The sequence below is a fragment of the Sminthopsis crassicaudata genome, chromosome 3 (genome assembly GCF_048593235.1).
Source record: "Sminthopsis crassicaudata isolate SCR6 chromosome 3, ASM4859323v1, whole genome shotgun sequence".
NCBI classification, from domain to species: domain Eukaryota; kingdom Metazoa; phylum Chordata; class Mammalia; order Dasyuromorphia; family Dasyuridae; genus Sminthopsis; species Sminthopsis crassicaudata.
Window position 1 is genome coordinate 522,649,249 of NC_133619.1, and position 14,221 is coordinate 522,663,469.

The 14,221-nt window shown below is 38.5% G+C and overlaps 1 protein-coding gene across 7 annotated transcripts in view; it reads right to left on the reverse strand.

The window, feature by feature from the left end:
- Window positions 1–1,028: 1,028 nt before the first annotated feature.
- The window catches only part of TTC12 (tetratricopeptide repeat domain 12), a 62,017-nt gene continuing 48,824 nt past the window's right edge, over window positions 1,029–14,221 (reverse strand). For 4 of the 7 annotated variants that reach the window (XM_074304232.1, XM_074304229.1, XM_074304230.1 and 1 more), the window contains 5 exons: window positions 13,174–13,242; window positions 10,944–11,045; window positions 6,583–6,682; window positions 3,657–3,882; window positions 1,029–1,192 (listed from right to left, as the gene is read on the reverse strand). In XM_074304232.1, coding sequence (XP_074160333.1) covers window positions 1,117–1,192; window positions 3,657–3,882; window positions 6,583–6,682; window positions 10,944–11,045; window positions 13,174–13,242 — 573 coding nt within the window. In that variant the 3' untranslated portion in view covers window positions 1,029–1,116. Of the gene's footprint in view, window positions 1,193–3,656; window positions 3,883–6,582; window positions 6,683–10,943; window positions 11,085–13,173; window positions 13,243–14,221 lie in introns of all 7 variants that reach the window. The other 3 variants (XM_074304228.1, XM_074304227.1, XM_074304226.1) reach the window with 1 other exon arrangement.

Here is a 14,221-nt window from a genome sequence, read left to right on the forward strand (position 1 = left end):
GTGGAAAGAAAACTCAGTTGAAGAAACATATCCTTCCTCTGAAATAGAATATTATGCTCTCAGCAGGCATTCGGAAACAAAGATAATGATATAATTTGACATTCCCTACTCTTCAGGGAAGAGATTACAGATATAATAACCACCCACAAACGTTTAAGGGACAAATGAAGCCAAAGCCTGGAGGAGGGGGTTCCACAGTGAATCAAAGGAGGCAAGCTTTTATGTTAGCCATGTCTTTTACATCTTGCAGATCAGTGAAGACAATAAAATCACTGATTTGTTTTTCTGTGATCTGTATCAAACATTTCTCTTTTCCATTCCATGGTCTCGTGGATGCAGACTTGGGAAGATGTTGGGTGAAAAGGGATGGAGCATGTGTGTACCTTATGGGAAAGTTTACAGACTCTTAGCAGAGGATCTGCTTCTTATTATGGTGGATGGCAGCTGCATAATTGTTTTGCATCATAAAAATCCAGGGTGCTTCAGCCACAGCTTAACATGGCTCCTCTGGTGTCAGGTGAGGACAACTATATTGTGAGTCTCCCTTAGTCACGAATTATCTGTTTTTGCCTAAGATGAGAGTGAACTGCTTTTTGGAAAACCCTCATCAGGGGTGTCCTAGAGGAGGGCTCTGGGTTTTCTTTTTTCTTAATTAATCAGATAATTCTTGGCTCGATTCATGGGTGGGCAAATACTTTACTCAGATTTGCTTCCTATCCTGCACTGATGTAATTTCTGATTTCTCTAGCCTTAGGGAGGACAATAGCAAAACACTCAAAGCCTCTCAAGAGTTTAAGCTGTTCTTAATTAAGGCTCCCAGTAATGGACCTGGTTGGATGTTTCTTTTAGAAACCCTAGGGTCACCAGTGCCTGATTCATTATGTCATCTGAGGTAACAGAAGAGAAGTTATGTCTGATGGATGGGAAAGCTGTGTTGATTCATCCTCAATGTAATTTCCCACACTTCTGTTGCCAGTTAAAATTCGAGGTAGAGAATTCTGAAAATAAATATCCAGTACCTGGATGTATATTAAAATAATAACTTTATTACCATGAGAACAAGATCAACCATATAGAGTGAACATCTCTTAAAATACAGGCATAATGAGACGCCTCTCAAGTTTTCTGGATGTATTTCATAGTTGAGTTGAGGATCTCTATCCCATGAAGTTCTTCAAGTTGAGCAGTGTGCCTGCAACAATCAGAATGCAAAACTTCAGCTCTTGACCCAGGAAACCCCAGTGATTGTTCAAACCAACTTCGGCCCCCAAGAAATTCAGCTATAGCTGGACAGAGGTATATGAAGAAGGAGAATGGTCCTGTCAAATTAGCAGCCCCAGTGCTTTGAAAGAGAAATATGGCTTCCAGAGACTCTGCATGGAAAATGAGAATGATGTCACTGCTGATTGACAAAGGCAGATGTGGCTGGGTTCAGGTGAAGACCATCTAGCAGGTAGCCACTTCTTAGCAGCCCTCCTCTTCCACTCCATCTTAGATCTTCCCAAGATTATGAAATTCCAGTCCTTTATACAACTACCTATTAATCCATTTCTCCCAGTAAATCTATTCTTAGCCCTAGAATAGGCCTGTGGTCCCTAGAGCCATCCCAGCCTTTTAACTTAATATGTTTCTGACCTCCACCATAAAATGTATCCCTTTAGTGTTTTACTAACCATTGCCCCAGAATCCTGTGTCCCCTTGATTTTCTACTATTCCTTACTGTTAATCATCATTTTTAGCAGATTGATAATTTATCTGTAATTTATAGTTTCTGGGACTTTGAGATATATATATATATATATATATATTTATATATATATTTTATATATATTTCTGGGACTTTGAGAGATTAAATGATTACTTTTAGTTAGGTCCATGTCAGGTTTCCCTGACTCCAAGGCTAGTTCATTTTTCTTATTATGCAACATGTCTCAGGGCTGATTTTACTTCAAATTTATGGTATAAAAATATAAACTAGACTACCACTGCTTCTCAAGAACATGTTACTCTTTTGTACTAACATTCTCTCATTTTTCATGTTGCCTAATTAAAATTCAATTAAACACCTATTTATTAATGTGAAAAGGTGTTGTCCATTTTTTTTCTTCTTTCCCCAAGTCCCATCCTCTTTTCCATTGTGCACATTAATTAACCTATTTCTGCTTCTTACCACAAATTCTCTCTTCAATCCTTTGTATCCCAGCTTCTTTCCCACTTCTAAATGTATTCTCTTAAAGATTACTAATATCCTAATTACCAAAAGCTATGGCGAGATTTCATCCTCAACCTTCTTGACTCTTTTGCTAGACTACTACTCATCATTCTTTCTATTGAACATTAGACATGTCCAGAGACAGCTGGTTATCTCTTACAATTCTGATCCGTCTCTTTTTTGATTCCTTCTTCCCCTCTCACTCCCTTAATGTAATATGATTTCCTAATGTTCTGTCCTTGGTTCTCTTCTTTCTTCATATTTTCTGTCTTTTAGCAATTTCATTTTTTCCCGTGGGATTTAGCAAGACTGCTAATTCCCTAAATCTTCATTCACAGCCCTGACTTCTCTTCTGAATGTTGGATTCATATCTTCAAGTAACTATCAGGCAACTCTATCTGGATGGCCCACTGGAATCTGTCTCATCATATCCAAAAATGAAACTTTTAATTCTTAATCCTAAACAAGTTCTTCCCTCTGACTTCACTCCTTAATTTTTATGTATTATCACCATTTTCCTAGCCTTTTGTTTTAGAAACTTTGATGTTATACTTACCTCTTCTAGTAATTTACTATTTGCTTTTGATTCTATCTTTGCATTATGTGATGATGCCTTCACCCTTTCTTTCTACTATCATGGAGTCCCTCATTACCATTCACCAGGAGTACTGCAATAGTCTTCCTGCCTCCTCTCTCCCTCTTCCTCCTAGGCAAACTGGATCATTTTCTGCCCCTTTTATCCAGCCTTCAGACACACATTCTTGCTCCTCTTGCTCATGTTATTTTCCCATACCTAGAATGATGTCTCTTCCCTTTCATTTCCACATCCCAATCATACTTTAAAGCCCAATTCAATTTCTATCTTCTCTATGAAATTATTTCTGGTTCTTCCTTACTTTAATGACTTTCCATCTTAAAACTTACAAAACACTTTGCTTCTCTCTAATACACTTAACCATTTTTTATAGTTTGTGTAAGATTCATATGTTCTAGGGCAGCTAGGTGGCGCAGTGGATAGAGCACCAGCCTTGAATTCAGGAGGACTGGAGTTCAAATCTGCCCTCAGACACTTAACACTTCCTAGCTGTGTGACCCTGGGTAAGTCATTTAACCCCAATTGCCTCAGGAAAAAAAAAAATCATATGTTCTTAATGGACTAAGTTCCATGAAAACAGGGATCCTGATATGGATTTTTCAGCTCCCTTAATGTCTACTAAGGTGCTCTGCACATATTTGATGCTTAATATTTGTTGAATTAAATTTGTAAAAGAATTGAACTTTTATAAAAGAAAAAATTATCAATATTTTCACCTGATTAGTCAGGATTCCTCACATCCCCCACATTTTTTGGTTAAAGCAGTCTACTGCCACATATTCCATTTGTCTTGGTGACCTGACAGATAATCTGGTGGGCTTATCCTGACACCCCTCGGACACCTGGTACCTTGGTTCAGCTGTGCAGAGTTTTCCCAGAGCAATTCCCGCATTCAACTGCACAGAAGCATCCTTTGAATCCCCACCTGCGAGTTTTAGCAAGATCTTTACAATATCAGACTTCAGCAGTGCAGAAGCGGCTCCAGGCACCTCTACACAATTACCAATGCAGAGAGCTGCATTACCCGCAATAATTTCATCTTCTGCCTCAAGCAGCTTTCTCAAAAGACTAAACCCTATAGAAAAAGAAAACCAATGTCACTGATTCTCTTAATTTCCAAGGTCCCTTTAAGTGCTAGGATTCAATTAAGTTTTCTAGGCTGACTAAACTCAGATGGGGAAATGGTGAACTACACTTTGCTAAGAGGATGGTAAAGTGACATCAGGGAAGAGGCAGTAAACACCCCGCTTCATTAGTACTAAGGAATTGGAAGTAGACACCCAAAGAAAGGACAATCATAGGATGAACAGTAAAGAACAAATAAAAGGAGTAGATTTGTTCAGCTTATAGACGATGACTTCAAAGGTAAAAATATAGTTCAGAAATCTGGAATAGGAAACTACTTTGGAAATTAGATAGTAACTACTTCAAGGCAATTGAATAAGGTACTCTGGGTACCTGCTGAATGAGCTGTTTGAGAGTAGACTACTTGATTTTTGTTTTCATATAAATAAAGCCTGCTACAGAATGTTGCACACAGTAGGCACTTTATAGGTATTTGTTTAGCTATATTAATATTATCAGTCTGGGAAATGGCACCCAATACAAAAAGAAAAAGATCTTTTCTCTCATCCTAGACATATTACTCCAAACAGCAGCAATGACACAGTCACAGTCCAGACAGATTCTACCTTACAGATGTGTATATTTTTGTACTATTATTGGGTCCAAGAATTAAAACAAGATCATTCAATTCCCCTGTGGAGCTAATCATTATATACTTCAGAATCCTTTTCAGAAGACCCCATTCTCTAGAATAATACCTCCCCAATCAATCAATTGACAAGAATTTAAATGCCAGTTAGGACTTAGACACTGTGCTAGGTACTAAAGATATAATGACAAAAAATCAAGCAAGTCCTGCCCTCAAGGAGCTTATATTCTTTTAGGAGAGACAATTTATATTTAAAGAATCCTATCCAAAACAGACATAATTAGTGAACATTATGTTATGAATATTGTAGCCAGTAGGGATGGGGAAAGGCTTCATGTTAGGTGATGTTTGATCTGAGGGAAGGTTTTGTCTTAGAATTAGCAAGAAGCATGGTTGGGTTGGACATGAAAAAAGAGAAGGAATGTTTTAATAAGATTGGGAAGGGAATTTAGGTTTAAGTTATGAAAAGTTTTAAAAACAAAGGTAATCCTTTTTAATCCTAGAACCAAAAGGAAGCCAAATTTACTGAATAGGTGCATGACATGTTCAGGCCTGAATTTAAAAACAAATCCTTTTGGCAGCAGTGTGTAGGCTGGATAGAAGAGAAGGGATAATTGAGGCAATTAGTCCAATAAGAGGGGGCTATTTCAACAGTCTAGGGGAGAGGGTATGAGAGCCTGAATTAGGGTGGCAGCTTGTGAGCAGAGAGAAGGAGATAGATTCAAGAAATGTTGCAGAAGCAGAAATGACAAGAATTGGACAACTGACCACGCGGGAGATGGTGGTAGTGGAGGAAAGGAGTTGAAGGTTACCACTGAGGATGCCAGCCTGTATGACTAGAAGTATGATGATGCCCTCAACAGAAAGAGAGACGTTCAGAAGTGGGGCTGGTTGCCATCAGGGTAAACAAACATCTAACCACTGCCTCCTTTCTTTCTCTGTGTTGCATTTTATAATCTTCAACCTTGAACATCTGGTCAAAATATTTGGAAAAATATCTTTACCCATGTGAATGAACTGGAGGTGGGAAAGGTACAATTCTGGAACAAATTTCCAGATGCAATCAATGTAGGTGACTGTGACATGAGTGATATGCAAATATTCAACACAGACTGTTACCAGTCTTAGCAGCAGAGACCATACAGTGCTGTCTTTGGACTGCAGTCTTAACATGACTTTACAGTTTGACTCAATCAGAAGACTGAGAAGCTGAAAACTGTGGAAAGTCAGTGAGACGCCACAGGAGTGCCCTAGGAGCACAGACTACCCACACAGAAATGTGCTTTGGGACAATGAGGCTAGAAGACACTTCAATGAGTAATTTAATCTAAGAGTCGTGGCTAAGTAAGCAGCATGGCCCACTGGCACGTGCAGAACAAGTAAGACAAACTAGAACTAGAATCCTCACCTACCTTAGGGACCTTACTGGCACAAATTCTATTGACACAAATATACCGAGAATTACTATGGACACCATTATGAGGCTGTCTTAGCTAGAGACCCTTACTATCAATGACCAATTTGAAAAACCCAGTTACAAAGTTAAAGCCAGTCTCTTCTTATCCAAGAGGGATTTCTCATTTACTGTAAACGGGATCACTTTTTTCGATGACAAAGAAAGAACCTGTGTTAAAGCAATACAGTGAAATGCTTTACAAACTGTGCCGATGGGACTTGGTGAAAAGATATTGTTTCTGAAATAAGAATTAGCCATTTCAGTTTTTTGCTTTGTCCCTCTCTCAGAGAGAGGAGGTTGGGGGAAAGGAAGGAACTAAATATCTCCAGCTCATTCTCCTGCATGGATGTTCCACTTGTTTGAAGTTGAAAGACTAAATGGTTCCATGACCAAAGACAAACTAACACACCATTTTGAAAACAAGACTGCATTCTGGAGAAGATTTAAAGATACCACTATTATTTTTTAAAATTACTCTTCAATTATAGTCTTTAGTACTCCAATCCAAAGCAGTCTGTATCTATTAGATATAAGGCATCATGCTAGTTGCCAGAGCTAGATTAAGTTCTGGGACTCGGTCCCTATTTCATTATATTGTTACTTACTTTTATCAAGTCTTGTTACTTCTTCCCGAGCAAGATAAGAAATATTAGTACAGACAGCTAGTATCTTTATGGCATAGCGTGATGCAGTTTGGCCTCCAGCCTAGATTTTAGTTTAAAAAAAAAACAGAAATAAAATTTAAAAAAAATATATACACATAGAGCCCTATCATCTGATACTCACATAGTTTAACCTTGCCTGAGTCAACCAGAGAGATTGCAGCATAATTTACTGATACTTTATAAATGAGTTATCTATGAAAGGTAGTTTATATTTTCTAAGGAATTAGGCTCAGATGAATGAATGAATAAAACATTTATCAAATGCTTACTGTGTGCAGAGCATTGTGCTAAACGGTGGGCATACAGTTAGAAAGCCAGTCTAAGCCTAGCTCCCATTCTAATGGGGAAATAGCACACAGGAAAGATTTCATCTGCAAATCATTTGGAAAGATCTTAGTCCTGAGGTTGCACTGGCAAAGCAATGTTAATACCTCTTCCTTAATGGCAGTGAACTGATAAAGTCATCAGTTTTTGACACTGAAGCATTTGACAATATCAAGGACTTTCTTTCTCAGGTTGTAAGTAACTGTGGCTTCTATAGGAGCAGTGGCTAAGCTAGACTGGAAGTATTACTATTCTCAAGGCTCAGGAGCTTAGGAGAGTTAGCTTCATGGTGGTGGTGATGGTGCTCGGCACATGCTGGCTCCTTTCTCTCCCTTGGGGGTATCCTGATGCTCTAGAACCTGCCAGTTTTAAAATTCTCACTCTCGTCAACTCTGATATTCAAACCAGACCCCTTGAAATAGATGTCTGTCTGTTATGCAATGTCCACCCTGGCAAATTAACTCTGGGGAGGCTTCTTAAGTGAACTGTTGAGAATAGAAGGAAATTACCAAAGGGGCAACAATATTTCACCCTAAAGAGAAAAAATGACAAAGGCTTCCCCTGTAACATCTCCACTTGATAGTGGCTGCTGTCTTCCTAAGGTTGTCAAGTTGACAGCTCCGCAGGGAGAACACCATGAACTTAAATCATTCCAAGAGGTGAAAACTGTCAAATCATCATCTCCCAAATTGCAAAGCACAGCTTTAAAAAAAAAGTGTGTGTATGTGCATGTGTGTATGTGTGAGATGGGGAGAAGAAAAGGAAGAGAAAGTGAGGGAAGAAAAAAGTAGGAGAGAAAAGAGAAAGAGGGAGAGAAGGAAGGGGAAGAGTGTGTGTATGTGTGTAGAAGGATACAAAATAGAAAGATAAAGGAGGAAGGAGAGAAAAGGGGGAATAGTTAGATATATTCAAAGGAGACAGAAGAGAAGTAACAGAGAGAAGCTAGAGAAAGGTGTGAGGTCATATCTCAGAGTTGTCAGAATAAGCATTTGTTAAGTACCTCCTAGGGCAGCTAGGGGTGCAGTGGATAGAGCTCTAGGTCAGGAGTTAGGGAGACTCCTTTTCCTTAGTTCAAATCTGGCTTCAAATATTTACTAGTTGTGTGACCCTGTAAGAAGTCACTTAACCCTGTTTCCCTCAGTTTCCTCATCTGTAAAAATGAGCTGGAAAAGTAAATGTCAAAGCACTTCAGTATCTTTGCCAAGAAAACCCCTAATAGGATCATGAAGAGTCAAATATAACTGAAAAACAATAACAAATATCTACCTTTGTGCCAGACATAGTGCTAAGCATTTTGTAAATATTACCTCATTTGAACATTTGAGAGGTGCCCTGCCTTAATCTTCTCCTTCCCATAGCCAAGAATGGCTCCTCTTTAATCTAATCCATATCATCCTGGGAGGTTTATCAGACCTCTTATCTCAGTCAAGTAAGTATGCTAGCATAATCAAATAGAATAGAAAGGGCTCCAGTACAGTTAACTAAGACATTATGCTAAGCTTTCAGTGCTAGTCAAGTCATCCCAACTTTTCTTCTCTCTCTCTCTCTCTCTCTCTCTCTCTCTCTCTCTCTCTCTCTCTCTCTCTCTCTCTCTCTCTCTCTCTCTCTCTCTCTCTCTCTCTCTCCCTAAATTTAAAGTCTCAAAATTAAGAGTTTACTATTGCCTCTGCTATAAGTAATCCTTTTGCAGAGCAAATAATCATTCAAAATAGCATAGGGCTACAAGACACAATAGGCAATGACTATGATAATCTAATGTTTGATAAAACCTAAGACTCCAGCCTCTGGGATAAAAGCTTACTATTTTAACAAAAATTGTTGGGAAAATTGGAAAATAATATGGCAGAAACTAGGCACTGACAAACACCTATACCCTATACCAAGATAAGATCGAAATGGGATCATGATTTAGACACAGAATAATAAGCAAATTAAAAGAACAAAGGAGAGTCTATCTCTCAGATCTGTGGAGAAGGAATAAATTTATGGCCAAAGAAGACCTAGAAAACATTATGAAATGCAAAATGGATATTTTTGATTATATTAAATCAAAAAGGTTATGTACAAATTAATTCAGTCAAGATTAGAGAGGAAGAAGAAATTGGGAGGAAAATTTTTACATCCAAGGGTTTTGATAAAAATCTCATTTAAAAATATATAATTAATGCAGAAAAGAATACAAGCCATTCTCTAATTGATAAATGGACAAAGGATATGAACAGAAAATTTTGAGATGAAGAACTTTAAGTCATTTTTAGTCATGTGAAAAAAATTCTGTAAATCACTATTGATCAGAGAAATGCAAATTAAGACAACTCTGAGTACCACCTCATTTTACCTTATACCTTTCAGATTGGCTAACATGACAGAAAAAGCTAATGATAAATGTTGAAAGGGATGTGAGAAAAGTGGGACACTAACATTGTTAGTGGGATTGTGAACTGATCCAATCATTCTGAAGAACAATTTAGAATTATGCCCAAAGGGGCTATCAAACTGTGTATACCCTTTGATCCAGCATTGTTTCTACTGGGTCTGTATCTCAAAGAGATCATAACAAGGGAAAAGGACCCACATGTGCAAAAATATTTGTAACAGCCCTTTTTTGAAGTGGCAAGGAACTGGTAACTTAGTGGATGCCCGTTAGTTGGAGAATGGCTAAATAACGAATGTAATGGAACATTATTGTTCTATAAGAAATAATCAGTAGGATGATTTCAGAAAGACCTGGAAAGACTTACATGAACTGATGCTGAGTGAAATGAACAGAACCAAAAGAACATTGTACACAGCAACAGCAAGATCATGTGATGTCAACTGTGGTGGACTTGGCTCTTTTCAACAATGAGGTGATTTAGGCCAATTCCAATAGACTTGTGATGGAGAGAGTCATCTGTACCCAGAGAGAGGACTGTAGGAACTGAGTGTGGATCACAACATAGCATTTTTGCCTTTTTGTTGTTATTTGCTTGCTTATTTTTTTTTCTTATTGATGTGATTTTTCTTATGCAGAATGAAAAAAGTGAAAATATGTTTAAAATAATTGCACATGTTTATCCTACATTGCTGTCTAGGGGAGGGGGGAGGAAAGGAGGGAGGAAGAAAAATATGGAACACAAGATTTTGCAAGGGTGAATGCTGAAAACTATCTTTGTATGTATTTTGAAAAAAAACTACTATAAAAATAGTAAGGTGCTGGATATTACAATTTAATACTCTTCAAATGAAGAGATGATATAAGGAAAAGTTATCAGCAGAACAGCACTTTGGGTATGAAATGCTGGGAGGGACTTAGAGCTCATATAGTATATTCCCCTCATTTTAATAAGGAGAAAACTGATTGCCCAGAGTCACACATGGATAAGTGGCAGGGCTGATATATGCACCTAGGCGTTTCTCACTTTACTGTGCTGTCACCCATAACTTCTAGGTTAGGCTTGAGTGAAAGTGGGTGCCATGAGGGTCCACTCGCATGGCAGAGAGGTGAGGTAGATATAGGAAGAGGAGTTCAAATCCTGCCTCTGGTATTGAAGGCAAATCATTTCACTTTCCAGAACTCCTGGCAACTCTATGGGTTTATCTTCTAAATCACAAGGGAGTTGCATTGGTGGAGAGAATTCTCATATTCAGAATCTTTATGAATCAGAGAACATTTATGTAGAGATGGAATTTCCAATTCGATTCATTCATTCATCCAATAAGCTTTTACTGAATACCTGTTTTCACAACACTACACAGGACTAGGCAATAAGGATAAACATAGTAGTATAAGGTATCCTCAAGAAGTTTGGAATCTAAATGTAGTGAAACAATAATGGCAAACCTTCTGAACAAAGTCTTCTGAAAATAAAATGCTGCTACTTGTGCTAATGATAGTAATCATTTTAGACCCTGAAAATAACATTTACAATCATAAAGAATTGCAAATTTTAACAATTAGGCTCCATGAACCATAGAACATTGCAAACTATCATTACCTTTAGAAACTTAATCATCATCTTCATCACACCTGCCTTCACCGTCTCTTCAACGGCTTTCAGAGAGGCAGAGAGGACCCGGCTCAGAACCCCAGCAGCTCTCTTAGGGAAAGAAAAAATAAAAGATGGAGCAAGGGTTTTCTGAAAAAAAAAATTAAAAAAACTAATGATGGCTTTTAAGAGTTAATGAAGCTCTGATTTCTCTCATTTGGCTAATAGTTTGGTAATGCAAAAGCAATCATTAGTGTTGAATCAAAATATGCACCTATAAAAATCTAATAGCCATGTAATAGCTGAAGAATGCTGTTCTTTTTAATAAAGCTGTCAGGAGGCAATTCCACGACCTCAAAGATGCTTCCCAACAGAGAGAAGCCCAGCATGGGCCAAGGCTGGTAGCTGCTCAGCAAAGCTTAGTTTAGTTTTGCACATAGCCAGGGAGTCCAATCATGGTGAGAGGAAGACAAATGGCAGATGATATTCTGAGATTCCAAGGCCTATTAGTCATTATGCAACAGAATGAGCTGCTATCCATTCTAGAAGAGGAAGAGGTCTCTGAAGAAGATCATTACATGAGCAAAAACAAGATAAAAAGTCATCCGTAAGATGTGTTTGGGCAGCTAGTTGCTCTAAAAAAAGTAATAACCTCATATCCTTAAGCAGAGTTAAGGGAAGGCAGTTCTGCATTAAAGGATGTAAGCCAAGTGAGCAATTTTGGTGTCTGGGGCAGGAACCACAAGACAATCTCAATTAAATGTTGAAGACAAATTTGGTTGACATGGGAGAAAAAATCATGGGACTTAGTAAGTTGGGATGTGGCTGCTGCTGTGGAGAAGAACCATGCCTTCTAATACTTTTCCTAATTTATATAGATATTCCAGCTAACTAGCTGCTAAGCTCCCTAGTTTCTCACTCTTAAGAGAGCACAAATGGTAGGATCCTCTAAATTTCAGTGTCCAGGGATAGAGCCCCGCTTGCCCCATCCTGTGCTAATTAGATCCCCTTGGTAAAGTTTTTGTTCAACTCAGAGTGTGCCCCAAACTGCGGGATCTTAGCTACTATATATATGTTCAAGTAGTAATTACTCAGTGACCCTCAGCAATAATGCTAGAGAGACTTGGAAAGTCTGCCAGGACCATCCCAAAAGTGAATTATCAATTTGGGATGGCCCTAGATTTAAATAGTGAGTATTTTGTTTGGTTCTCAGGATCCCTTGGGGAAATAACTCAGTTCTGAAGAGTCTCTGGAAGTGCTCCAAGGAGGAGTCTGGAGGAAGCTGTCCTGAACTGATAGCTGAGAAGTTTCAGGGAAACCCTGCAAATATCCAGCTTAATTCTCTCCCCATCTCTCCTCCAGGCCAAAAGTTCTTTACCTGTCAGTTGGAGTTTTACCATGGAGTCTTTACCATGGAGTTGGGTTAGGCGGCTTCTGAGGTCCCTTTCAGCTCTAAATTTATGATCCTAGTATCACATAAAGTCTCCTAAATGTATTTAGCCTGAGATAAGAAAATAATCCTTTGAAATGACAACTTACCAGGCCTACCCAAGTGTTGACTATACCCCAGGAGATGTCCTAGGGATTGGGAGACAGGGTTACCAACAAATTCCTATTTTGTTCAGCGTGCAATGACAATAAGCACTTGTGTGGTGGTAACATTTCCTTTCTGATGGGACTATGTTAATTAGAGGCCCATCCCAGCCTTCTTTTCCAAATTTCCAAATCAGAATCAGTGGAAAAGGAATATATCCCTAGGGGAACTGAAGTCATCCTGCATAAACAGCTGCAGCTGCATCTGAACTAAAATGAGTCCAGATTTATAAGCTTATAGAAGATTTCAGGTCTGAAGAGTTAATTAATTCACTAGGCCTGCCTTAATATCATAGAAGGTAGACATAACATTTTTAAAAGAGCCAGGACTAGTAGCTTCCTCCTGGGAAATTCAAGGGCCTCTTTTAAACAGTCTGTTTTACTAATACAAATATTTTAATGCTAGAAAAATGCTGCTTTTCATAGCACAAATATATTGGCATCCTAGGTTGATGCAGTTTTTCAAAGCTTGTAGCAGAGAGCTGCACGGATAAACATGCTTAGGCTAGGGATCCATTTTTTAATTCTGTGCCACATAGCCCAGGTATATGGACACATGCCCAAATCAGATGTACTAATTTTTATAATCTGCCTTATTTCAAAACCATATTAAGGTCTTTCCTGGGTTTCCTTAGGACAAGCTTACTGTCAGGATTCCACCATCTTCACTGTTCAGTAGAGACACACACTTCCTGCTCAACTGCTCTGCTAAGACCTGGTAAACAAAAAGGATTCAACAGGTTTATTAATGCTTTGGGTAAAAATAGAAATAGGATGCCTATCAGATATGTAGGTAGAACAACAGGTGTGTTTGAGGGAATCACTAATATTTTGGATAACTGAACTCAGACTCAAAAGGATCTCCATAGGTTAGAATGATAGGGCAAATCAAATAGGATATAATTTTAATATGGAAAAATACAAAATCTTTCACTTCAGTTCATTTCAACCATATAGGGTGGTGGGAAGATGGCACAACAAGAATTAATTCAAAAAGAAGTAGTTTTAGTTGAGTGGAAGATGAACATTGGTCAGCAGTATGACACTTTAATCCTTCTGTGAGTCTGTGGGGGGCCCAGGGGCCCAGGTCACAACTTATCTTCTTACTTCTTACTCTATGTCCTCTACAGAAGATCCACCAAAAATGTAGCAACCATTCCTCTACCCATCTTTTTTTTTTTTTTTTTTTTTTTTTAAGACTGTGGTTAAGTGACTTGCCCGGGGTCACACAGCCAGGAAGTGCTAAGTGTCTGAGATCAAATTTGAACTCTGATCCTCCTGAATTCAAGGCTGGTGCTCTTTCCACTGCGCCACCTAGCTGCCCCTCCTCTACCTATCTTGATGTTGTGTAGTCAAACATTTGACACAACATTTGAGCTTGTCTATCTGCTATTCCCTTCTTCACTACATGAGTAACTCGCCTTCTTTCCCAGTCTATGTCTTTATATGTCTCTAATGAAACTCTTTTCATTGCTTCTCCTGTTCAATTCATGCTAATACATTACAGCCTACTCACACCCACCATGAATCTCTCCATTGCCCTTTAGAGGACCCTTCATCTCTGATTTTTTGGAGACCAGTACTCCATGACATGCAGGCAGCATTATTGGAAGAATATTCAAGTGGATCTATGATTTCAGCAAAATCCTTGTTTCTTCAAGTAATGCAGATCACAGTCTGCTTCTGCCAGCTCA